This window comes from Taudactylus pleione, unplaced genomic scaffold (assembly GCF_031769625.1).
Source record: "Taudactylus pleione unplaced genomic scaffold, aTauple2 ptg000397bl, whole genome shotgun sequence".
In the NCBI taxonomy this organism is placed as follows: Eukaryota; Metazoa; Chordata; class Amphibia; order Anura; family Myobatrachidae; genus Taudactylus; species Taudactylus pleione.
This window is the reverse complement of record NW_028284799.1, coordinates 1273642-1301343: the sequence shown is the minus strand read 5'-3', so window position 1 is coordinate 1301343 and position 27702 is coordinate 1273642. Positions and strand designations below refer to the sequence as shown.

General features: G+C 44.1%; 1 protein-coding gene and 1 pseudogene across 1 annotated transcript in view; one reads left to right on the top strand and one right to left on the bottom strand.

The window, feature by feature from the left end:
- BRIP1 (BRCA1 interacting DNA helicase 1) overlaps positions 1–27702 on the bottom strand; it is a 421240-nt gene that overhangs the window by 391856 nt on the left and 1682 nt on the right. Inside the window, exons 2-3 of the mRNA XM_088446318.1 lie at positions 26275–26372; positions 17321–17432 (exon numbers count right to left, since the gene is read on the bottom strand). Of these exons, the coding sequence (XP_088302444.1) occupies positions 17321–17432; positions 26275–26372 (210 nt within the window). The remainder of the gene's footprint in view (positions 1–17320; positions 17433–26274; positions 26373–27702) is intronic.
- On the top strand, positions 11355–11474 carry LOC148506712 (5S ribosomal RNA; annotated as a pseudogene).

Genomic DNA, 27702 nt, shown 5'->3' with positions numbered 1-27702 from the left:
TTCTAACCAAAGTGGTTATGGATAAAAGCTCATTGGGAATCTTCAAGTGTGGATTGGAAACAATACAGAGAACTGTCCACCAAATTAATAGAGTGGTTATTTTTCTTAATTTTTTGCAACCTAGAAGAAAAGGAAATTAAGGAAACAGAGTTTGCATATTGAGATACATGTTTAAAGGAGTGTAGAGTATTACAAAAATTGAAACCTTTGTGAACGCTCAGTTTAAGCCTGATCTATTTTGTATTTTTTATAAAAAAAAAAATTGTCATTGTTTATTTTATTGTATTTTACTGTGTTTATGATATGGCTACATTATCATGTATTAAACTGTATTGAAAACGATTGATGTGAACAGTTTCCATTTGGCAGCACTTCCTATATTTTTATGGTTCTGAGCAGTGGGCTGCACATCACGAAGCCAATAAGTTGCGCTGCACTGATGTTTTTATATGAAACGTCAGTTCAACACAACTTTCAGCCGTGTCACAGTAGCAGACTGCAGGATTTTGCTGAGCAGACCACCAGAGAAATATAGTGTTGGGAAAAGACATTTCCTCAAGCAGTAGAAAGAAAGTTATCAGGTCATTTATGTTTGGCCTTTCTTTAACCACTTAACTGACATTTTTTTTCCAAAACCGCTCAGAAATTGTCGTTTTCTTTTTATGACTGAATTAGGTAAAGAACATCATTTTAAAACTTATCCAACACGATTTTATAAAAAATTTATATTTTTAAACACCGAATACCGATGGCCATTGACAGCTGAACAATTGAAGGCCGATGGGTTCAACCATCAATAGAAACCTTTGATTGTTTGAGGACATAGCCACTATATATATATATATATATATATATATATATAGCGGCTGTGTCTATATAAATATACTGTACATATCTATATAGAGAGAGAGAAGAGAGAGATAGCTATATAAGCATATATATATATATATATATATGTTTTGAAAGAAGATATATGATGATCTGAGCAAGGTACAACGACAAGCATTACGGTCTTTGATACAGAATGACAAAATTGTTATTAGACAGGCAGACAAAGGGGGTGCCATCGTCGTCTAAGACTAGCGAGCGTACGATACTGAAGTGCGCCGCCAGCTTGATGACGACAGCGCCTACCTACAGGTACCCTGCAACCCCATGTATGATGTAAAGAGAATTGTAGATCAAGTGGTCGACCGGGCGGTACAGTACCGATGGCTGGAGGATGGTATAGCAACCTTTTTAAAGGTTGATCATCCTATATGCCCCATCTTGTATCTATTACCCAAGGTACACAAGTCACTTATCAGTCCGCCTGGTCGAACCATTATATCGGCACGTGGTTCAGTACACCAACCATTTGCGATGTTTCTCGACAGCTTTTTGCAGCCACATGTAGTATTGATGGAAAGCTATATCAGGGACACAGACTTTCTTGATAAAACTCTGAATTTGAACAATGTAAGTGATCAGTACTGGCTTGCCACCATAGATGTGGCATCTTTATATACAGTGATTCCACACAAAGCAGGTCTAGAGTCACTTAGAATAACTCTGAGTACAGGTGAACATGTAGGTCCTCCTATTGAGTTTCTTTTAGAACTTGCAAAGATTGTCCTCAATAAGAATTTTTCTTACTGTAATAAATACTATGTACAGACAGAGGGGATGGCGATGGGGTCTAACCTCACGCCGTCCTACGTGAATCTGTACATGGGTCAGTACGAACGTACACACAAATTAGCCATTACAAGCGGTACATTGATGACCTCTTTTTAATCTGGTGTGGTACAGAAGCTGAGTTTCATGAGATGATCGACAACCTTAACACACTCAAGAGTCCTATTAGATTCACAGCCCAGATTGAAAAGGAAGCAATTAATTTTTTGGATGTTACTATCTTCTGTACTAATTTTTTGCTATAATTGTCGAATTTGTGAGCATATGTGCTGCCGTTGTGTTATGGCAGCAGTGTTATGTATATGACGATATTAGGATTTATAGAATGTTGGCAGGGATTCAGTCTGTGTAAACATGTTTTTTACTTTTCCTTATTTAGCAAATGGTGTGTTTAGGTCATTTTTCTAATTTTATTATCTAGGTAGTTAACTGTAAGCGATGGCACCCAGAGCCTGATTATAAGCCTTCCCACTCTAATCTACATTCCATAGTGTGTATTCCACCGACTTGTGGAACGCAAGCTATTTCTGTTACTAGGGCACCACCTCCAACATGCCGTCATTATGGCAGGCCGGAAGTTTCCGGATGTCTAATATTCTATGACCTACGTATCTTATGGTGGCGCGCTGATATGCTGTAGCAGCTGTGGACACTGCAAACCGGTAGCTATATATATATACAACCACTGATGTAGTTCCGGTGTACTGCAAGTTAGTTTTTTCGCATATCTAAGCATACCAATTTTACTCCTGGATGGTGAGTGTATACCTTCTCAGCAGTTATATACATATGGGTCTTATGGCCATTGTTGGATATTTTTTTACTATGTTATTGTCTAATTGATTAGTCACCGATGCAACTGATTACTGATTGGGAGTGGCATATATACTGGCTCTGGTTTATGGGGTGTGACAACTTGGGGTAGTTAGCTTGGTAGACTGGTGTCAGTGGTGCAGTAATTAGGTGCAGAATCAGACTCCACACGTGGCATTTCAGTAAAATTAATGAACGTGGTGCTTTACTTCCAGCATATTCAGGAAACAAACAGAAAATAATAAATGCCTAGCCCTTTCTTAGGGCACTAGCTCACTTCTTCGCCCCTAACTAACCTTGGGCAGCTAGTCTGCAAACAGAGGGGCTGATTCAGACCCGCTCGCGAGCGCTGAGCGCTCACAAGCGGGTCGATGGTGCCCTAGTGCGCATGCGCACGACGGAGGGAGCTCCGTTGTGTGCATGCCCGAGACCCGAATAACGACGGGGTAGCCACCAAAGGGGGCGTGCTGTCGATGGTGAGTGACAGCACACCCCCTTTGGTGGGCGTTGCGGGGGCGTGGCTGCCAGACGGAGGCGTTCCCATGGGTACAACTACCGTCTGGGTCCGGCCCCACTGACATCACTAGTGATGTCAGTGGGAGTGATTTTGGCTCTGATAGAGCCAAAATCACTCCAGGCCTTGCGGTCACCGAGACCCTACCGCAGGGTCTCGTCGCAAGCCCGATGGTCTTGACCATCGCGACCATCATCATGGACGCTCGCATAAGCTGTGGGTGGTATGCGAGCGTCCAAGAGGCTGCTTTGGAAAAAAAAAAAAACACACCCTGATTCAGAGCGGGCGCTCGTTTAGAGCGTCCGGCTCTGAATCAGGCCCATAGTTCAAAGTCTCTGTCTGCCTCCTGCAGAGTTATAATGGGATAATTAGCCTGGCCTGGCTTGGCCTCTGGCTTTTCAATTGTCCGCTGTCCTGACACAGGCTCCGGCCTGGTCTTTAGCTGCCACAGCCTCACAGTCTGACCTGCTTCCTTGCAGTTAACATAGGCTCAGTAACAGAGTTTGATGGCCATCCCTGTATCTCACAGGTCTACGCTCAGGCGTCCTGGCCCCCAATCAGTGGCGTAACTTCATCCCAGGTGCCCGGAGGAAAGATAAATGTTGGTGCCCCCCCAAAAAATTAAAATGTACCACCCCCCAGCACCTATGCCAGCCCCAGCTGCCCACGCCCCCCTTATGCAGTACCTTTTACACAATGCCCCCCAGTAGTGTTCCCCCTATGCAGTGCCCGCCTATGTAGTGCCCCCCAGTAATGGTCCCCCTATGCAGTGCCTCCAGTAGTGTTCTCTCTATGCAGTACCTCCAGTAGTGAGCCCCCTGCAGTTGCTCCCAGTAGTGAGCCCCATGTACTTACCCCCTGTAGTTGCCCCCAGTAGTGAGCCCCCTGTAGTTGCCCCCAGTAGTGAGCCCCCAGTAGTGAACCTCCTATAGTTGCCCCCAGTAGTGAGGCCCCCCCGCGCGCATGCACACAAAAACAACAACAAATAAACACTTACCTGTATCCCCGCCTCAGTGCTGCTGCCGTCCATCCCTGGCGCCCGCTCCTCGGCACTATGGAAGTGATGCCATGATGTCACTCTCATAGTGCACTGCGGGACCCGGACGACGGAGCTCACTCCTGAGCTCCGTCCTCGGCGTCCGCTCCTCTGCACTATGGGAGTGACGTCATGACGTCACTCCCATAGTGCACTGCGGGACCCGGAAGATGGAGGGAGCTCCGTCCTCCGGCTGCCGCCGGGGGTTTGAATAGGAGCCGGGCGCCCACTGGCAACACACTCAGCTGGTGCCTGGCAAATGGAGGGTGCAGGGGGTGCGGTCGCACCCCCTGCACCCTCCGTAGTTACGCAAAATGGAGGTGGAGCGCCGATCAGCAGCGCTCCTTCTCCATGCAGCTCCCGGGGACAATGGAGCCAGGTGCCCCTGATAATATAAAATCTTCATTTAGACAGCTTGTAGTGAAACAAAGGTAGATTTATTCAGCTGGACCAGTCACAAGATTGTGCGCACAGACGTGGACCATGCACATTGAGTTATCAATAAGATATCCTATCTTTCATTAGGTTACAATACATTTTATGCACTCCAATGACAATGATTAATGAAAAAGGTGTACATAATTACATTACATTATGTGGTTAACCCATTCCAAACCTTTGTGGTCACTGCAATAGTTAGCTCAAGACAGTTTAATGCATTCACATAAAATCACTTTGTAAAAAGAATATTTTGAAGCAATACAGAGGTATTTCATTTCAGCCTTAACACCCCCTTCAGGGCTGGCGCCCGGCGGCAAATGACTCCATTGTCTCCGGGAGTTCCGCCACTGCCCCCAATGGCTTCTTGGCACAATGAGCTCTGTCTCAGTCCTCCTTGGACTGAATCCACTGGGCAGCCCTTACACAATCTCCCAGAATCCTTTTCTTCTCTGTGTTGGCGGATCTCTCCTGCCCCCACACAGAATCTGCTTCTCACCAGTGCCATCTCTGGTGATACTGCCACAGGGGTTATATTTCACTGTGGTGGTTTGCCATGTTCGGACCGAAACGTCGACTATGGACTTTGAATATGTAAGCTATTAAAATATTTCTATTTTGGGGGCGTGGCCTGACTGTGAAACAGAGAGGAAGCATCTTTGGGATCTCTCCCTGAAAAAGAGCCCCTTTTAGTCTGTATCTGGACTACCCAGAACCCCTCTTAGCAGAGACCCATCTCTTAATTGTAGCACTACTGAGTGCCCTGTACTTGAGGACCCCCTGAGCTACCCGGACGCCTTTTCTCCATTCCGGCCTAGCGCCACAACTGAAGCCGGGTACTGGAGTCCAGGACCTGAAGCCCGCGGACTCTCGCCGGGCGCAACAGCGAGGCCTCCGGACCTGCCTCCAGCAGTACAGCCTAGAAGCCTCTTACCCTGGGTGTGGCGGCGGGACATCTCCGCCGTGCTCCCGGGCTGCCTGCCTCCTTAACAAGGGCCTGACTGCTGCTGGTGCGTCTGCGGCCGCCATCTTGGAAAGCGGACCCTGGCTCCCGGCTCTTCAATACCTGCTCCCTGCACTCCTCTCCTCAACGACCGAGGTGAGTGACCTGTCGGCTAGTCTGGGGTCTCTGCTTTGCCTCCTCCGTTGTGCTGGGTGTTAGGGTGCAAAGCGGCACTCTCAGTTACTGGAGCCACAGCACACTCTCCCTGCCTGCCACAGCTGGCCTGGAGCATCCATTTACTTGCTACCCTTTCAACCCTGTCTCCCTTTCACCCTGCATATGGATACCCTTCAGGCTACCACCTTGCAGTGAATAAGTAGTATTTTTCTACTTTATTTATCTGCTCCATTTGGCTATGAGTGCATTTATCTCTTAATGGTCTCTAACAGTGGAACTCTACTGCCATCATGGCTCTGATTCCTCTATAATGTGACTATTTTCCCACCACCATCGCAGCTACACACCGCATAACATATTCCCATTTCTTCAGAGATCACTCAAACGCAAATTCTCCAATTAGATCTATAACCAGAAAACATGGGGCCTAAGAAAAACAACAAATTGGCTAAAGGTATCCCTCCGGTGAGCTTTTTCAAGACTACATCTGCAACCCCTCCGCTGTCGAGAGATTCCACACAGTCTTCACGACCACGAATGTCACAAGAAGCAGGCCTCTCCCCCTACAGCTTCGTCTCCGCATGCTTCCTCAGATGATGCCTCTATGGATGAACCTATCACAGTGAGGGGCATGCTGCAGCTCCTCGGTGATCTTAAGAAAGATATCACAGCTGAATTACCTTCTACGGTTGGGGAACTGAAGCACGATGTCGCTGAATTAGGTGGTCGCATGGACCTTCTCGAGAATAAGATGGGAGAGGTGGTCGTCTCTCACAATGTCTTAATATCCGCTCATGAAACTACCCAAGCGGAACTTTCTGCACTTCGGGATAAACTGGCTGATCTCGAAGACCGCAGGAACAACCTTAAAATCCGTGGAATTCCAGAAACGGTACAATTTTCCGAACTTTCTGAGCTTGCTGTGGCTCTATTTCAGAAATTACTCCCGGACTTGCCTTCCACACAAATCCTCTTAGACCGCATTCAACGTCTCCCTAAGGTTAGCAATGCCCCTGAGGCCTCTCCGCGAGACACTATCATGAGGATGCACTACTTCCATGTGAAGGAGAGCCTACTTCGAGCATCTAGAGATGCTGGACTCTCCTACGCTGCACTGGGCAACTTACAAATATGTGGAGATCTTTCCCCAGCTACTGTACATTAAATAAAAGAAGATCCTTCTTCAGCATCACATCAGCTTTACGCCAAGCTCAAATTCCATATAGATGGGGATTCCCAACTAAACTTATTGTCACTCATGGAAGACGGTATGAAAGCACTGGACCTTTGGCGTATCCCGTATGCTACCAAATCTACTGAACACATTCCTACACTTAGTTCAGATTGGTCCACAGTGGGCAGTAACGGCTGATTGTTTTACTGCCTGCACTTCCTCACTTCAACTTAGTTTTTGTTTCTATATTTGCGGTGTTTCACCTATAGTGGCCGTTGGACATCTCTTTGAGTCCTTATAGTTCATACAGTTCCAATTGCCTTTTTTACAAGCCGCTAAGATATTGATCATCAGAAATATATTTATAATTATATTTGCTTTCAATGTTGATTGATGCAATGTGTATTTGTATTGCCGTTTTCTATGTTTACTATTGCCATAAAAAGGCTTAATTTCTTCATTTCAAGTAATATATGCCATTTTAGCTATATATGGTGTGTCTTATACTATTGTTAAGCGCTATTTGCTATTTTGTTTCCAGGTGGTGGAAACCGTGTCATTACCCCCATTGTTCTACCATTTTCGCCACTTTGTTTCGTGGTCCCTCTGACTCCCGCCGTGGAGTCATTTATGTCCCTTTTCACCCCTTTGTGTCCTTTCCCTCCCCCCATTATGTTTACAGGCTATATGATGTTTATCTTTTTTGCATTTCTCAATAGGTCAGTGTTGATCGACCCAGTATAGATAGGATGTTCTTGCTTTGCCTCCACATTTCTCTAGATTTGTTAAGATGGTGAATTTCATGTCTATTAACGCTAAGGGTTTAAACTCCTCTCAGAAACGTAGGATTGCCCTCCGCTATTTTAGAACCCACAAAATGGATGTGATAGCGATTCGAGAAACCCATTTCGTCAAAGATGCCTCTCCTACCTTCTCCGACCCTTATTATCCCCTCTGGTTATTTTGCTTCTGGCCCCACTAAAAAAAAGGAGTGGCAATCCTTTTTCATTGCAACTGTAACTTTGTTTTAAAATCCCAAGTAGCCGATCCCCTAGGTAGATATCTTGTTCTGATAGGGGAGTTAGAGGAGAAATACTATAGCATCTGTATATGCCCCAAATACTGGTCAAATGTCCTTTATTAGAAAATTGTTCAGCATTACCCAGGTGTGCTCAGGTCAGATTATTCTACTTGGTGACTTTAATCTAGTCCTAGATCCTCGATTGGATAAATCTAATAATGCAGGTGGTGGTGATTTTGCTGATCCTACTGGTGCTTCCGGGGTCTTTAGTCGGTTGGTCCTGGAGTATGGTCTGTATGATGTTTGGCGGGCTATGCACCCTACGACCCGTGATTACACCTTTCTCTCTCGTGTGCACGGATCATATTTCAGGATCGATCTTGCCCTTATGGATAAATGGTCATTACAACAGGTTAGAGGTTCAAATATCCTCCCTAACACACGGTCTGACCATCCCCCTTTGACACTTCAATGGGATTGTAGTGGGTCTTTCTCCTCCACCAGACCATGGAGATTCAATAACTTTATTCTATCCTCTGTGGAGGCAAAGCAGGCCATCCAGTCCGCTCTTTCAGATTATCTCCAATATAATAAGCCCATGGATACTACATCCATAAATTTTTGGTGCGCCCTTAAGGCAGTTCTTAGAGGATCGGTTATTCAGGTAGCATCTAGAATTAAGCACCAAGAAGCTCAAAAGCAAAAGGAAGTAGAAGCTAGACTTCGGGCCCTAGAAAATCAACATAAATCTGACCCTTCCAATTACATACTCTTACAAAAAATTTAAAAGTTAGGGAAGAGTTAGAGATCTATACTTTGAAAAATATCAAATTCACTATTGATAGGATGAATCAAAGAATCTATGTTGATGGTAATAGTGCATCCCGCCTCCTAGCCAAAGAGCGGAGAGGAAAAGAGGCTCGTGCTTCAGTTCGGGCCTTGTATAATTGTTCTGGAGCCAAACTGACCAATTCACTAGACATCTCTAACACTTTTGCAGATTACGCTCGCCTTTATAATCTGAAAGATGATGTACACACAGCTCAACCCACATCAGAGACTATCTCTGCTTTTCTTTCAGATCTTTCCCTACCCTCCCTTACCGACCAGTCTTTAGACTCCATAAACACTCCCTGGACAGAGGGAGAAGTGAGAGATGCCATCAAATCCTTGAAACGTGATAAAGCGCCTGGGCCTGATGGCTTCTCTAACAACTTTTATATAGAGTTTCAGACAGATCTTATTTCGGCGCTGGTGCAGGTGTTTGAAGCGGGGAACAATTCAGGCTCATTCCCTCCTGAAATGCTTGAGGCTCGAATTATTACCATCCTCAAACCAGGCAAGGACCCCACACATGCCCAAAATTATAGGCCCATAGCCCTACTGAACACTGATATTAAATTATATGCAAAAATGGTAGCCAATAGATTGAATCCGTTGCTCCCTGATTTAATCAACCCAGACCAAGTGGGCTTCGTGTTGGGCCGACAAGCACCAGACAACACACGAAGAGCCTTGAATATTATTGAGCCTTTTACATAGGTAAGGGACCCGCTTCTGGCGCTTTCATTAGACGCCGAGAAAGCCTTCGATAGGTTACACTGGGGATACATGAAGGCTGTACTCTCCAAATTCGTTTTTTCAGGATGGTTCTTAGATGCCATTCTTCCACTTTATAGTTCACCTGAAGCATGTGTATGTTTGCAATAGTTTCCTGTCTTCTTTGTTCCCTATAAACAATGGCACCAGACAGAGTTGCCCCTTATCTCCCTTAATTTTTGTTTTAGCAATAGACCCTTTAGCAGAACATATCCGCACCACCCCCCTCTTTCATGGTCCTCTCATAAATGGGTCACAACATAGAATTTGCTTTTTTGCGGACGACGTCCTTCTGTTTGTAACACATCTGGAAACCTCTCTCCCAAATTCACAACAGTTGCTTCATGATTATTCTGCGGCCTCATATTATAAATTAAACACATCTAAAACGGAAGTATTAGCAATAAATGTTCCACCCTAGCTCCTGTATTCCCTTAAATCTCGTTAGAATTGTAACTGGCAATCACTGTCTCTCCGTTATCTGGGTATCTCTTTGTCAGCTAAAGAAGACCCTCTTCTTGCATATAATTATGTCCCTCTATTGAACCAATTTAGTGCCTTCACAAAAGATTGGATGAATCATGAGGTCTCCTGGATGGGCAGAATGGAGGCCATCAAGATGACTCTTCTTCATAAACTCAGGTATTTAGGTCAATTCCCAGGACCCTCCCTACCTCATGATTAAATAGATTTTATGCAGTGCTGAATAAATATATTTGGAGTAATAAGAGAGCCAGGATTGCTAAGAAATATCTAATGATGTCTAGATCGTCAGGGGACTTGGCTTACCGAAATCTAGCACTCTATCAAGCTGCGTGCTTGGTCGATCAGTTTAGTGATTGGTCAAATGTTCTTAACCCAAAACCTTGGGTTAGGCTGGAAAGCGATATGCTAGGCAAATTCCCCCTCTGTGACTTACTCTGGTTTCCATCCAGCTGTAGAGTCTCTTTAAAATCTATGTCCAGGGCAACACTAGCTTCTCTCAAAGAGTGGGATGGCCTATCTACCCTTCTACAATTTAACCTGCCATCTCTCCACCTTTCTATTCAGGGCTTATCATATTTAATCCCAAATCTAAATTTATTCTCCTGGCACCTCAATGGTATCCGACCCTCCGTGACCTCTTTATAAATAATACCCTCCTTTCCTTCCCCCAATTACAAGCTAGCTTCTCCATCCCCTCTAGAGATTTCTATAAATTCCTTCAAGTCAGGCACTGGATTCAATCCATTCCACAGGCAGGCTCGACTGGTATGATTCCTCCCCATGTTTTTTCACGTATATCTTCAATCTCCCGCAAAAGAGGTATATCTTTTTGGTAATCTCTAATACTTACAGCGGAAGAACCAGATAAGTTACCAGCTATTATTAAATGGGAACACCACCTAAATATATGTCTAGATAAGCATGTATGGTCTCAACTATTCTTTTCTATATTTAAAATGTCTAGATGTATTTCACATATTGAAATGTATATGAAATTACTCTATCGCATTTATTTGACCCCAGGTAGATTACACAAAATTTGGCCTTCAAAATCTAGTTTATTTTGGCGTGCATGTGTTCAAATTGGTGAGATTGGTAGACTTTTATCAAGAACAAGTATCAAAAGCAAGTGAACATACCTTTATAGGACAGCGTGCAAAGTGTGGTGTGCATAGCCGCCCCTCCTGACCAGCTTCGTATTACATTACTTTTCTGCTGTATTGTATTTTTCTCGTCACTTTCCGTTATGCAGATACTGCTGGGCAAGTGATCTTCATTCATATTTTGTCTTGACTATGTATTTATTGCATTTCAATCTCAGTTGAGCAGTTACTTTTGTGCTCAGTAGATATTTTTCCGGTCTAAACATGACCATTTGATGTGGTTCTTGTTCTACTACTTTGTAGTATTCGGGCTACATTGGGATATTGCTCACTATGCTGAGAGGAAGTATTGCCTTCCTATATTCTAGTGGCTAGTTACAACCATACATACACTGGATAAGCCCGATCTCGTCAGATCTTGGAAGCTAATCAGTGTTTGGCCTGGTCAGTACTTGGATGGGGGACCACCTAGGAATACCAAGTGTTGTAAAGTAACCAAATAAAAGGAAAATCACTCTCATCCAGTGCGTGTGTATCTCCTTGACAAGTCTGGAACTGGAGTATTGGTTTTGGACTACACCTTTGGTTATAGTCAATATTGCATCCAAACAATTTTTTGTGGAATATATTTTGTATCGAGTTGTGATTACTTTTCTATATTTTCCTTATATTCTAGCAGTATTCTGCTTATGATTAATTATCATGCGTTACATAGAGACTTTTGTGCTGCCAGATTTCAATACTTTTTTGTGTATATTGCACTTTGCTATGTATACATTCGATATACTGCATATAAGCTACTTTGTTCGCTGTACATATTTTATGTGGTATACTGTAACTTTCCCAGGTTACCAATGTCACCACACATTCCTCTCCGCCCACTACCTGATGTCCGTCACTGGAATGGGTGAGTCATACTGACCACGTCACAAGCCGAGCATCATGACGTGCTGAGTGGCACTTCGGCTGCACGTGGATGACATCACTCAGCCGGAGCCGGGCAGGAGGGGCGGCTATGCACACCACACTTTGCACGCTGTCCTATAAAGGTATGTTCACTTGCTTTTGATACTTGTTCTTGATAAAAGTCTACCAAGACTGAAACGTTGAACTACACTGTCGTGTATACTAGTCGTCATTGGGAGTCCCGTGAGTGCCGCTGATTACATATATATATATATATATATATATATATATATATATATATAGATGAATGTGCGTGTGATTTTCACTATACAATGCCCAATCACTGTGGCCAGCAGTGATCGCGACACAGGGGGACAGAGGCAGAGCTGTGGCTGGAAGGAGGAACCAGGGACAGGGCAGTGTGAGTGTAGCTGTGCTGGGGGAGGAGAAGGCGAGGGTGCCACTGCCGCAGGCTTGGGCCGGGGATAGAGCAGTAGCCGGTCATAGCAGCGCTGTGGGGAGGGGCCGACTGGTGCGCCGGGGACGAAGCAGCAGCATGGAGAAGTGGAGCAGCTGCTCCGAGGAAGGAGGGGGAGGAGGTTCGTATTGTGCCGGCTACCCGGGCCGGAGAGACACAGCAGGGCAGCCACGCCGGGAGGGGGGACTAACAAGCTGCCCGATCACTGCTGGCCACAGTGATTGGGATGCAGCAGCAGCGGTATTGAAAACAAGGCTGCTTGCAGCCGCGCACAGAGGCAGTCCCGCCGGGTGCACAATCACTGTGGCCAGCAGTGATAGGGACACACTAGAGGGGAAGCCGCAGGTGTAGAGGGACCTTCAGGTCCCTCTGACAATAGCGGCTGTGGGAAGTTTACCTTCCCGCAGCCACCTAGTGGGCGTTTTTGACTGGGCGTCACTATGACGTCCATGGCAGTTCAAGATAAGCCTGGTTTGGGCGTAACCATTACGCCCATGCCAGGCAAGTGGTTAAGGCTACTATTATTCCGGCAGTGTGGTGAGAGCACTCTCAGCCACTCATTGAAATAACCCTTTGGATGCCCTCCTTTCCACCAATCCCCAAAACTCAAGGTAATAGCTATACAGCGTTCCCGCTAGGTTGTTTCAGCGGGGAACCACGCCCTGCCCTATTTCTGAAGGGCAGAAAGCACCCTGACCTCCAGCGCGGCGCCCCGCTGTCTCCACCCGCAGGTAGCAGTGTCCCGCGGGTGGTCAAAACGGCGGCACAGCGGTCACCGCCGGTGAATGGATGCCGGGCAAATGCGCCCGGCATCCATTCACAGTGACCGCAGCGCTTGGAGGCTGCCCGGCATGGCCGTAAGTGCACGTCCGCATGCGTGACGAAAAGGGAACGCGTCATAAAGACATGCCCCATTTTTCTTTGGCCACACCCCCTTTTTGCCCGCGCAGAAGTGCCCTGTCTGCTGCCGGACCTAGAGTGAACACTAGCTATACATTACAACTTATAAGGCTAGGTATACATTTAGACAACGGATCGTCAGCAGACCAATGCACCGTCAGGACGGCTGAATGGTAAACTATACACACTTACCAATCCGCTGGCTCAATGCGTCTGGGCAGATATGACAACTGCCCATCCAGTTAAGATATCCGTGTCGGCATTTCCTGCAGCAAGTGTTCGTGCGGGCTCCGGGTTACACATGTAGATGCACCAATATATCTTTCATTGCTGCAGGGCCGACCAAATGCAGTCAGGTGCATAAATATTGGGACATTGACAGAATTTTCATATTTTGGCCTCTATTCACCACCACAATGGCTTTGAAATGAAACAAACAAGATGTGCTTTAACTGCAGACTTTCAGATTTAATTTGAGGGTAATTACATCCAAATCAGGTGAACGGTGTAGGAATTACAACGGTTTCTATATGTGCCTCCCACTTTTTAAGGGGCCAAAAGTAATGGGACAAACTAAACAATCCTAAATCTAACTTTCACTTTTTAATACTTTGTTGTAAATCTTTTGCAGGCAATTACAGCCTGAAGTCTGGAACGCATACACCTCACCAGACGCTGGATTTCATCCCTGGTGATGCTCTGCCAGGCCTCTTGACTTGGCCATTGCATAACATTCCACTTTTGAGCCTTAAAAAACTCTATGGTTGCTTTTGCAGTATGCTTTGGGTCATTGTCCATCTGCACTGTGAAGCGCCGTCCAATGAGTTCTGAAGCATTTGACTGAATATGAGCATATAATATTGCCCGAAACACTTTAGAATTTATTCTGCTGCTTTTGTTAGCAGTCACATCATCAATAAATACAAGGGAACCAGTTCCATTGGCAGCCATACATGCCCACGCCATGACACTACCACCATGCTTCACTGCTGAGGTGGTATGTTTTGGATCATGAGCAGTTCCTTTCCTTCTCCATACTCTTCTCTTCCCATCACTCTGGTACAAGTTGATCTTTGTCTCATCTGTCCATAGGACGTTGTTCCAGAACTGTAATGGCTTTTTTAGATGTTGTTTGGCAAACTCTAATCTGGTCTTCCTGTTTTTGAGGCTCACCAATGGTTTACATCTTGTGGTGAATCCTCTATATTGACTCTTGTGAAGTCTTCTCTTGATTGTTGACTTAGACACATATACACCTACCTCCTGGAGAGTGTTCTTGATTTGGCCAACTGTTGTGAAGGGGTTTTTCTTCACCAGGGAAATAATTCTTATGTCATCCACCACAGTTGTTTTCCGTGGTCTCCGGGTCTTTTGGTGTTGCTGAGCTCTCCGGTGCGTTCTTTCTTTTTAAGAACGTTCCAAATAGTTGATTTGGCCACACCTAATGTTTTTGCTATCTCTCTGATGGGTTTGTTTTGATTTTTCAGTCTAATGATGGCTTGCTTCACTGATAGTGACAGCTCTTTGGATCTCATATTGAGAGTCGACAGCGACTGATTCCAAATGCAAATGTCACACCTAGAATCAACTCCAGACCTTTTACCTGCTTAATTGATAATGAAATAACGAGGGAATAGCCCACCTGTCCATGAAATAGCTTTTGAGTTGATAGTCCCATTACTTTTGGCCCTTTAAAAAGTGGGAGGCACATATAGAAACCGTTTTAATTCCTACACCATTCACTTGATTTGGATGTAATTACCCTCAAATTAAATCTGAAAGTCTGCAGTTAAAGCACATCTTGTTTGTTTCATTTCAAAGCCATTGTGGTGGTGAATAGAGGCCAAAATATGAAAATTCTGTCAATGTACCAATATTTATGCACCTGACTGTATGTCGGTCAACGACATCTTTTACAGACATATCGGTCTATGCACCCGCCTATGCTCGTTTATGCAATCGTGATATATCGCTTGTCAATAAAACAACTGATACATCACCACATGTGTATCAGCATTACACAAACAGCCTGAAAAAACAAATATGTTCTTATACAGTGGTCTACGCATATTATGCTATCCTGCCTGTCTGGCTATTAGGCTTCTCCTTATACAGAAAAGTATATAATTTTATATTTAAAACCTTATCACCATCTTATTTTATAATATGATTATTTGACAACTGCTTTTGTCTAGAATGCAATACATAGATGTCTGACCTTTTTTACTGTCTCTGGAGCCGTCTAAAAATCAAATAAAGAGGTGAGTGGATGAAGGTGTTATGTTGCGTTTAGAAGAAACTGATATATTTATAGTTAAAGATAAATTTAACAATTGACATGAATTGGACATAGCACTTTTATCCACAAAATATATCAGTAAATAGACTACTAACATATAAATTTACATTGTTCCTTTACATAACACAGTCATCCATTAAATTAAAAGGGGGCGATTCAACTGTTTGCGTCCGCGGCTCATGGTGCCGGGGCGCCAGACAGAGCAATTAAATTGTTGCTCTGTATGGGTGCGTACAGCCGCAGGAGCAGACATTTCTGCTTGCAGCCCCAGGGCAGGCGAGCAGAAATGTGCGAATGTATGATAAATCAGCACTTGGGGCACCTAGACGGAAATTTGGGCACCCAAAGCAGGACTTTAGACAGGTTTAGTCGCTTTATGTTGCTAAACCCTGTCTATTTGGGCGCGATATGCACGGACACACAAAAACAATTGAATATCGCACCCTGATCTCCCGTCACTTTAGACGGGAGATGGGTGCGATAAAACAATTGAATCACCCCAAGATGTCTATTTAGCTAACTAGAATATGGGAAAGATTTCTAGACTGCACAACCTGACTATATATAATGGGAGGTGCTACCTGATGAGACTAATTGCAGGCACAGAAACAGACAAATCTCAGGTGCACAACTCCAAATTATTAATAGTATATATAAATGCAATAAAATTTTGCAATCAATAGAGGTTTTTAGCATAATCATGGCCAAGCTTATGGGCCTACCCACCATATCCAGGTAACCTCTTTCGGGTAGGTCCCTAACATACCAGGGTTCAAATCCAGAGCGCAGGACCCCCCAAAAAACTGCCCCAGCCATTTCTGTCTGTTTCTGTGCCTATTTAGCTAACTATCAACCCTTAACCATGGAATAGGCGCCACTGGGCTGTCTACCTAAAGGAACCAAAATTTTGAAAAGTAGCAAAAAACTGCTGTTAACTGTTTCAGCAGCTGCAAGGAAAAGCGTTCTCCAAACATGGATCCAGAAATATATCCCCACCACCAATTCTCTATCCATGGAGAAGCTTTTCCATATTTTTATGATAATCTGGCTTGTGGCTTCATTTCAAAAAGACAATAATAAGAAAAGCGTTTTGAAATTGTGAAAAAGCACTTTAATTCACGCACTTTACGAAGGCAAAGACCTGTGTCTGTATTTGTTGCCAGAGAAAGAACATATTGACATCTTTTAAAAGGATTCCTTTCAGCATTTCCCAGCTACATATAATTATCTGCTGGCCAGCCACCATAATCACCAGTGAGCTCTGTAGTATTAGATGGAGGGCTAAACATTATAAATGGTTCCCAATAGGATGGACATGGCTTTCTTCCATGGAACTCGGAAAGCATTACAGAAGCTAGCCAGCAGAGTTCACAAATAATTGTAAGAATTGAAACAAATGTGGTTTCTAAATGTGGAAGCCCCATCAAAATACCAGGAGGGAGATTTTTAAATAACATAAATGTGTGAAACAACTTTAATTTACACCAAGGGGTATATTTATTAAGCAGCAGCTTGTTTGTAGTTCTGGTCACAGGATGTACAACACATGTAATATTAAATGCAAAAACAGGCATGTTTTGCATTAAATATTATTGCCAATTTAGCGGAGTTAGGATACTTACCTGACTCTTCATCCATCGGGGAGCAGCCGCCGGTATTTCAATCTGTTTCCCTTAGTAGATATAACCCCAAGTGCTTCACAATGTTTTTTGACAAATGTAATGTATTTCATAGCTAACTAATATAAATTACTCACCATACTGAGATTGCTGCCATGCAAGAGCAGAGCATAATAATGCCAAGCTTTTCCCACTCCCAGTAGGGCTTTCCAACAAACAATGCTGCCTGCAGTTCAATCCTTTCATGATCTAGGGCAGCAAAACAAAATGTCAATATTTCATCAAGTCTTAAGAGAAAATGCCATGTAATACAAACAGTGAATTGTAGTGCATGGACTAGACTAATTATAATAGACGTGTTACATTTATAAGTGTATGAAATGGTGAGATCAGATCTTGATAGCAAAAAAATGTCAGCTCTGATCTAATTCTCATCACTTCACTATCCATTAATAAAATGTGTGTATTAGAAGTAGGGATGTGCAGACTCGGATTAGTTCAGATTTGCACGCCGGGTTCGGATTTTTCCCTCCAAAATCGGGTCTCAAAAAGAGGCAAAACGTCATCTTTCATGGACAAACATCATCATTACTGAAATCGTTCAGTCGTTCATATCTGAAGGAAAATCGTTCATATCTGACATGCCTGAACGATGGACGATCAACGATGCGCGTTCCCGTTTGTCAGATAACGATATCTGACATCTGATGGGTTTGCAGTCAGACTTGGACGATTCCATTCATTTTAATGCAGTCAAAAATCGTTCAATCGTTCAAATCGTTTGAAAACTTTGGTCAAATCGTTCAGTCGTTCATCTGACAAATCTGACAAGTCTGACAAATCTGACCGTGTGTATGCTCCATTAGCCTGATCGTTATGAGCTTCATCTAACCCAAACACTCCCCCCTCCTATGACTCACTCCCTCCTGTTGCTGTGGACCAATAGAGGGAGTTAACACTTGGACCTATTGAAAAGGGTATTGCATCTGCAACACACAGCAGCTGCTCTCCCATTGGTCATAATGCAGGTTAAAGATCACCTGTGTATCTTAGTCCACATGCATCTGACTGAGGAAGCGACAGTGAAACGCGCGTCTCAGACCCGCGAATCCGGCTGTGTACAGGCGGGATTCGTCATGGCAGCATACTGACAGGCTCTTCTAGCGGCAGATTTTCTATACTACACACGGGCTCCCTGGAGGTGAGCGCCCAGGTACTTTCCATACTACACTTTCTTTAGCGCACTTAGCGGCTTTATTTAACAGAGACAAGTTTGTGACCCTGCAATACCTTTAGGGCAACAGAGCTCCACTTGTCCTGTACTAGCCATAGTGCAGCTACACTCATACTCTTTCTTCCTATCACTGCATATGCGATCTGGGTTTCCCACCACTCACCACTACCTTTTTGGTATATGACTGGCAGCAGCACAGATCGCAAACCTATGCTGTGTTATTTCATTACGATAACTATTGTCTCTATGAGTACTCTCATTGGGGTCCGTTTATTAGAGGTTCCTGCAATGTTTACACCAGGACCTTCTTTTTAACGCAGTCCAACAGCAGATACTCATTGTACTTATTCCCTACCCTGGGAGTACCTCTATAGTACGCTCACATGCCATTCAATGGCTATACAATGGCATGCAGCAGCTGCTATTTTGTAAACTCCACATAAAGGAGTAGCTTTACTTTTTCCTATAACTTTACTGTCTACTAGTACCTGGGTGGCATCACAGGCGACCTACGTGTGATCTGCCTCTCATTACAACCTGTGATTTACTTATATTCATTTTGATATTTGCAGGGTCAGCTATTATTCCATCTGACCCCCTTATCATTGTATTGCTTTAATTACTGTTCAGTGTAATTGTGCTGTGATATCTCACGTGACCTATATTGAATATTGTATGGTTATTATCACACTCTTTTCTAGAAGATTTCCTTGTATGCTTCTGCCATAATTTTGATTAGCCATTGTGCTATGATGACACTATGAGGTCATTGAACTAGCTAATGTTTTATATAGGTCTCAATACTGTATGAGACAGAGAATTATAGACCTATTTGTAATATTTCACTTAGCTTCACACAATTGTGACAAGTATTGTATTATATGTTGTCTTATGTTCTATGTATGTTTGTGTTCTGCTGGTGATAATTTACAGCTGTTATTCCAACAGTAATGCCAATAAGTAATAGGCTCAGACTTGTTTTTGGTATTTTAAAATATATCTAATAAAAGTTATTTTTTATATATTATTCTTATTATAACCTTTACATTCGAGTGCCCCCAAACAAGAGAGTTTTCTTCTTCTTCCCCACACTACGTTAACCTCATTTGATTATAAGTCCGCAGGAAGATTTGAAAGGTAACAACGAGGTAACTGTAAGGTATTTTATAACAATGAGTAAACAGTTAAAACAGCAACAGCAGAAAATTAAATTGTTGTCACATGATATGCCTGAAACAAACTGTCATGATGTTGAACCTGGAGAATTTGTTATGATCAGAAATTTATTGCGTTCAGGTTGTTTGACTGATCAGTGGGAAGGTCCGTATCAGGTGTTGCTGACGAGTACAACCTCATTGAAGGTGGCGGAGAGAGATACCTGGGTCCATTCCACTCACTGTAAGAAGGTCAACCAACCGGTGGAGATACAAGGCGGAGGCTAGGCAGATAACGTGGACCTGTCGATCGTGAGCTTGTTGCGGGAGAGTTAAGGTTGCAGTGAGATATCTGAACTAAAGAAATTTGCAGGTCCTTGCTACGGCAATGGACTGGTGTGCTGTGTTCATTTTTGTATTCTCTTCCAGAGTTTCCATCATCCTGGTTTGTTCGGGGATTTCTGGTTTCTGTGACGGGGGACCGATAGAGGAGATGGGAGCTAATGGCAGTATTGATGGACTGGAGTCGAGAGGAGGAGTGCTATGCCAATCAGGGAGTGTGACCAATCTTAGTACAGTAATTGTTAAGAGATCTGCTATTCTGGATACTCGGAGACAGTGTGAAGGTTTATCGTCTGAGGATTATTGTATGTGTGAGTTCTGTAGGTCCGTAGTCAACGAGAAATGCATCCAACAGTGCCAACCAAAGTATAACCAGTATTGGGGTGGGTATCCTTTAGAGGATTATCATACAATGGTGGGCAAGGTTTTGAACCAAACCGACTGTTGGGTGTGCTCTCACGTGCCACAAGGACAGCATAATGTAGGATTAGTGCCATTCCCATTAAATCTCTCTGAAATGTTAGAATTGCAAAAAGGGAAGACACTGGATGGAAAATTTCTTAACACCAAACCACTCCATTTTAAACTCCACCAGTACCAGGCAGATAAAACACTTATGTGTTTGAACATCACCAACTCCAATGAACCAAGAAGTTGGGAGGTGACTGGGAATAACCAGACGATGACCTTCTCACAAAGAGCTGATCGTGAGCCTATGAATTATTAACTGTTACGCAGAATTAGGTCAGGTGGAAGACACTTCCGGTATAAATATACACTAAGTAACACCAAGGAAATGGTTGGCAGAATACCAGAAGGGTACTGTGCTAGGGTTATACAACCAGAAACATGTATCAGCCAGATGGGAGAACCTGAGATAGGTTAATTTGTGAGGGAAATGTGTTGGATGATTAAGATGCATTATATTCCTTATGTTCTCCCCGATGATGTATATTTTATATGTGGAAGGAAAGCGTATAAGTGGCTCTCTCCGAGTTCCGAAGGTTTGTGTTATTTGGGAAGAGTAGTTCCAGAAATTATGACCCTTACACATGGTGAAATGCTTGGTATTCATAAAAACACACCATCACCATATCTTCACACACAGTATGAACACAGAGACAAAAGAAATATGATACCTGGTGATGTACACAAAGCCACACAGTTAATTAGTGAGACAACTGGCTTTCAAGTTTTGGTAGCATTGGATCCCACCAGGATCGCTCGGGTTACACAAAATTTTAGATATATCCAAGATCTTGCTAAATTATTAGATAATATCACCGAGATGTATGATGACACATTCAGGTATATAGGTAGGGAGTTGCAAGCTTACAAGAAAGAACTATTGCAACATAGACTAGTGTTAAATTATTTAACAGCTGTCACTGGAGGGTATTGCGTAACTTTGGCCACCCAATTTGGTGTAAATGTTGCACTTCCATTACAAACGATACCAGCGATCCCAAGAAGGTGATAGACTGGAAGATGGATGAAATTCTGCAGCTGAAATGGGAATTTCGAAAGAACCATAATGCCTCAGTGGCTGAAGTAGATGAGAAGGTAGAGGAATGGATTTCTTTGTTGAACCCAGTAAAATGGTTCTCAGGTCAAGGAGAGTGGGTCCAGGAAATGATTGCGAGTATAGGTAAACTCCTGATCCTCATACTGGTTGTCATCATAGTAATTGGCATACGAGTCAGGTGTGTTCCTACTGTGTTGAAATGTAGAAAATGTAAAGATAAGGTGAATCAAAGGAATGAAATTATGATGGTGGTCAGTAGTAACAATATGAATACTGAGGTAAATGTAGGACTGCATTACAACCCTGAATTAGAAGGTACCATCGTATGATGTATAAGATTTAGACATGCATAAAAATGTGTTATTAAAATGTCATTTTAAAACATCTTAAATAATGTAAGTCCCTATTCCCCCTCAAGACTTCCTTTATAGGATTTGTGCATCCGCACATCTTTCCCATGATCTCCCAAGATCCGCGGTGTGCGTATAAGGGTAGTTTTATGTCCCCTCCTAGAGACACATTATTGATGGATTAAGAACCACCTTGTGTCATCCCGTAAATTAACATTAAATAATATGTCATAATGTAAGCCTAAATTAATTTTAAAATCAGAGTATGATAGCATGTTGTTTGCCATCAAAGGGTGTACTGCCGAAGCCAGATAATTGGCTGAGAAAGTATCTGTTTAAAATTAAATCTGCGCGACGCCATTTTGCGAATGGCAATGAGACGCCATTTTGCGACTGGCCGCCCAGCGCCATTTTAGTGAATCTCACCCATTATAAGTACATACGGCAATGCTATTATTTAGTGCCGTGCGATTCCCACGCAATAGAAAGAAGTTGAAAATCCTCACAATATAAATACAGACAGTCACTAAAACATATAAACCGATTAACCCTGCAAAACACGTACCATGGTGTGCTCTACAAATACGTAGTCGCACAACGCTAACTACCGTCTTTTCCCAAAACCCCAATACTTACACACTGCACACTTGCATAAAAGGTTCCCTAGTATTAAAGTGTAATATTTAAGGTTTATTCAGTATTATTAATGTTGTGAAATAAATGTAATTTGATATCTAAGGTTTAGTACATGGTAAGCAGACCGTGTTTGGTGTTGTACTGATCCACTGTGTCTTTGCAGATTTCCAGTACCATCGGTGAGAAGATCGCAACAGGTGTCTGCAAACTATGGACTATAGAGAGTTAAACATTAAAATGTACTCTGTAATGTAACCAGCTTAGATTTAGTATGCAGCGGGAAAAAGGACACAAAGGGCTGTTGGAGGCTGGTTTGTGTCCATTCGAATTGACCTATGAACTATACTGTAACAGAAGAACCAGGAAGAAGAACCAATGGAATCATGCCAAACTGTTCTATTGTATTGCCTATCCCTGTAAGAGTATATATGTGGGCTCTCTAAACTTGGATGCCAGTCTTCTTGCCTTGCTGTTGACAGAGGTTTCAATATTGATGCCGGTATCTAGGTCCAGAGCGCGTGCATATGTAACAACTGTACCTTGGGTCTTCATGATCTGCGCTAATTGTATTTAGATCACAGCGTGTAACCATCTGTTTTTATATTGAATAATAACTTTTTGTGCTTTGGAACCACACAAAGTCTGAAAGCATTTATTCTTGTGCGGCTCATTACGCTAAATAGCGACAATATTAGAAGGTAGTGTGGGGGTCGCTAAGGGTGTCCTGAGAATGTGGGGCAGCATTGCAGGGGTGCCGGCAGCGGTGGTGTTGGCAGCGGGGGATATATAATATTAATATTTTTATTAACTATATTTTTCCTTTATAATGTCTGTGTAATCCGTGTTCTCTCCATGCTATATTTCTTGGGTGGTACGGTCAGCAAAATGTCTCTGCCGTCCAAGACCATGACGCGTGCAAAAGGTGCGCTGCACTGATGTTTCATATAGAACTGTCAGCACTACGCTACTTATTGGCCTCGTCACAGTGCAGCTTACTGCTAAGAGCTGCCCCCGCCGGAAGGAGGATGCCGATCACCCTTTCCACTTCAGCCCACTATGCACAAGAGGCAATCACTGCAGCCTCACAGCCTCCTTCTCTCCAACCCAGCGCCCTACAAACAGTAAGTGAGATGCCAGTTGGAAAGGGGGGGGGAGGGGGTAGTGCATGATGGGCTGCTGCTTCTGCTGTGTCAGGGTTCGGTCCACGCTACTCCCACCCCCATGGGTGAACAGTGGTAATTATACTGTATGTCCAATATATACCACCATTTACAGGTGTGTATATCTTCTCACATTAACGCAGTCCTGTATCGGTTTCTTGGTTCTAGCGTTCCTGCTAGGCTGTTTTAGCGGGGCGCCCTGCCCTGCCCTCCTTCTGGAGGGCAAAAAGCACCCTGCCCTCCAGGAAGAGGGCAAAAAGCGCCCTGCCCTCACAGCCTGCGGGTGCCGCTCTCACCCGCGGGTCGCAGTGTCCCGCGGGTGGAGAAACATGCGGTGTCCCGGTCACCGCCGGAGAATAGACGCCGGGCGCATGTGCCCGGCATCTATTCTCCCTTTCTGCAGCGCTTGGGGGCTGCCCGGCATGTCCGTAAGCGCCGGGCACGCCCCCAAGTATGACGAAAAGGGGACGCGTCTTATAGACACGCCCCTTTTCATGACCACGCCCCCTTTTCGGGCGCGCGCGCATAAGGTTACCTTCTCTAGCTCCGGCGCCCTGCCTGCCACCGGAGCTAGAGTGAACACTATGGTTCTACCGCATTTCGGGTGACTGTGCCATTTGGAGTTGCAGCAGCCATTTTGTGACTTCAATATTCTTTATTTACTAATAATAATTTGTCACTATATTCATATTGGTTTTATTGATTACTAGCTGGAGTACCCGGCGTTGCCCGGTATTTTAAGAACGTTTGTTTACGCATCATCCTCCAACAAACCTCTTCTTAGGCAGGCCTCACGAAAAGTGTGACAAACTTCCCTATCCACAGTCCTAAGGTCTTTGAAGGGAGTAGGACCTGTAACGGTGTAAAGCAAACTTCGGAGATAGAAGCATTCAAAATTTGTCGGCTGTACAGTGTAAACATGGCCAAGAGCTTCTGTTGCTCTGATACCAGGATGACTGTGTACTTCCTGGTTGCTGGATCGCACTATGAAATACACAGCAACTACTTCCAGTTACTTGTGCAGCTGTTTCCGGCATTTAGGGACTCCATGGTGTATAAGATTCATCCAATCGGTTTTACCCTTTAGGGGCTGACAAAGGAATGAACCGGAAGTAACATCTGTGCGTTCCATAGTGCGGTCCAGCAACCAAGGAGGTAGACAAAAAATTGTGGTCGCTACTGTTGACACCATCTAGTTGTGTAAGCTGATGCATGAGCAAGTATAAATAAACATTTGTGCTGCAGAGCTCCGTTTTTGCATCAGAGTGTAGTTGCTATCTTTATGGGCCTGACTGTAAATCAGATGGATCTCTCCTCATGGATGCAGATATCAATTTTCACAATATTCAGTCTCATAATAAGCCTGGCTTAATATCAGTAGTGGTTCCTCAGTGCAGGTTTGCTGACTGTGGCGGCCCTGCAGGGGTGTTCTCAATGCAGGGTGCCGGCGATGCCGGCAGTGCAGGGGTGCCAGCTGTATCCTCAGTGCAGATTTGCTGACTGTGTTGGCAGTGCAAGGGTGTTCTCAATGCAGGGTGCCGGCCGTGTCGGCAGAGCAGGGGTGCTGGTGATGTCCTCAGTGTGGGAGTGTTGGCAGTGTGGGGGTCGCTAAGGGTGTCCTGAGAATGTGGGGCAGCATTGCAGGGGTTCCGGCAGTGTCGGCAGCGGTGGTGTCGGCAGCGGGGGATGCTGCCAGTGGGGGTGCCGGAGGTGTCAGGCAACAAGGGATGGCGAGCGCCATCTTCTTTTGCTTCCTGTGTGCATATTACATGGGCTTAACCCTGATTGGCTGAGAGCCGTGACAGATGGCTCTCTCAGCCACTCCAAAACCTCGTGACCCGACACCAGCATCGCAAGGTTTTGCCTCAGGTGAGGGATCCGGGGCAGGCAGGGAGATCAGAGCTTTGCTCGGATCCCCGAAATTCGGGTGGGTTCGGTTCTCTGAGAACCGAACCCGCTCATCCCTCGTAAATTCATACAGCATTTAAAAGGTACTGTAAACTCCATGCAAGAGCCATTATAAATGATGTTCAGAGACTTAGATTATATGCTACTGAATAAAATTCCATAATTCCTTAGTATGTAGCAAAATGCATGTTATAAAATCAAATTATGAAATGAAACAAAAATAACATTTTAATATTTTTATTATTGACCTTGCAGATGGCCCAAGAAGAATGGTGTCCAAATCTGCATGTAACAATAAACCAAACAGGACAATGTTTTTATTCTTCTTTGATGTTTTAGGTGTAGAACCATGAGAGATCTTGGCTTGTAAACTGTGGGCGAAATCATTTTCTAATTCCGGACCTGACCTGTAGAGGGCGAATGCTATGCAAAAATTGTGGTTTTTAATTAAATAAAAATTAACAGTAATTAATTTCGATTTAAAATTTTTTTAGTTGCCTCTGCCGTGTTTTAATACGCTCGTATGTAAAATTTCACGATCTTGGCTTGTAAACTGTGGATTTGTATAGAATGACAGGACAAATTTTCATTTTTATACAGTAGATTTGTTTGCTCCACCACTACTAGATAATTACTCTGAGCAGCAACCAGGGTTCACTTTTTTTTCCCCATTTTTGTCACATCTCAAAACTACATTCTGTTAATATTTATCATTACCTCAGTTTCACCAATGCCACTGTATATTTAACTTAAAAAATAATGTAAAATATAATGTCACTTACTGAATTCATCATAGCAAGCTGAGAGGGATAAGCCTTGCATGGGAACGCAATCTTCACTCCACCAATTGTATATTCAGAACATGTGGATGACATTTTGCCTAGGAGGAAAACCAAATCTGTTAGAGTTCAATAAAAAAAATAAATGAATTAATAAAAATTCTCAATACATGCACTGTAATAGTATACTTTCCATTTGCATAGTGTCTTCATATATTATATTTTAAAGGTGCAATACAAATCAGCGCAATGATGAACTTATGCTTCCTCCAAACCTGTAGGAAGCTGAAGTATTAAATGATTAAACACAAACATGTCTGTGTTTTTTATATTTGCTAGGTCCTTCCATCGTTTTATCTCAGTTGGACACCCAGATTGTACTTTTAATTGTTTTCTGTACAATAAAAAATGTAGTATAATAACTAATGTGCACTGTGTTTCTTGACCATGTATACTTCATGAAACACCTAGCAATTATTAGGTCACGTGAAGAGCACCTTGTCTCTTGCAAACTGACACACATTGCGCCTCCCCCAAACAATCCCCCCCCCCGATCGCTTCGGAGCAGGGTTGCCTACCCTCCCGATTCGGACGGGAGCCTCCCGATAAACGGGTGCAGCTCCCGCCCCCCCCGGAAAGGCAGGCAAGCCTCCCGCCTGCCGCCGATCCCCCGACCCCCCCTCCCCATTACCTGATAAACCCCCGCAGCGGGGGGGGGAGCGCTGACGCGGTTCGCGTCATTTTGGCCCCGCCCCCTGCTTTGCAATGCCTTTTTTTCTGCATTGTGTAGCGGGGGCGGTGCTAAAATGATGCGATCACGTGGCCCCGCCCCCTGTCACGCCCGCAAATTGACCTCAGCTCGTTTGGACCGCCCCCTTTTGCCGGCCACGCCCCCTGTTCTGCCGATCTGGCTGCTCCTTCCGGGATTGTCGGCAAGTATACTTCAGAGACCATAGTTCCCAGTGATGCAGTGCGCAGGTAATGTCATGACATCACCCGCGATGTGAAGAGCCTTACCTGCGCGCCTGTTGGATCAAGTTAGATCCAGTCAGTGTGGCAACGACGGCGGCCGAGTGGAGTCAGCGATGCCCAGAAACTGTGCAACCGGTCTTGAGCTGATGTGACAGACTGGCAGGAGAGGAGGATTAGTGAGGTAGATCTTTCAGGGTGGGATGTACTGTGCATTACTGTGTGGCACAATATGTAAGGGCAGGGTTGGACTGGCCCACAGGGGTACAAAGGAAATCCCCAGTGGGCCCCACTGCCTGGGGCCCACCCCCTCCTCCAGGTGTCATGTTCCAGACTGTGCACTGAATTGTACATTGTTAATGTATTAAAGGGTCAGTTACCTTCTGGAGCAGGACCACTGATAAACATTGTTTCTTGGTTTTCTTCTATAGAAACTACAGCAAGATTTGCCTAAGTTATCCA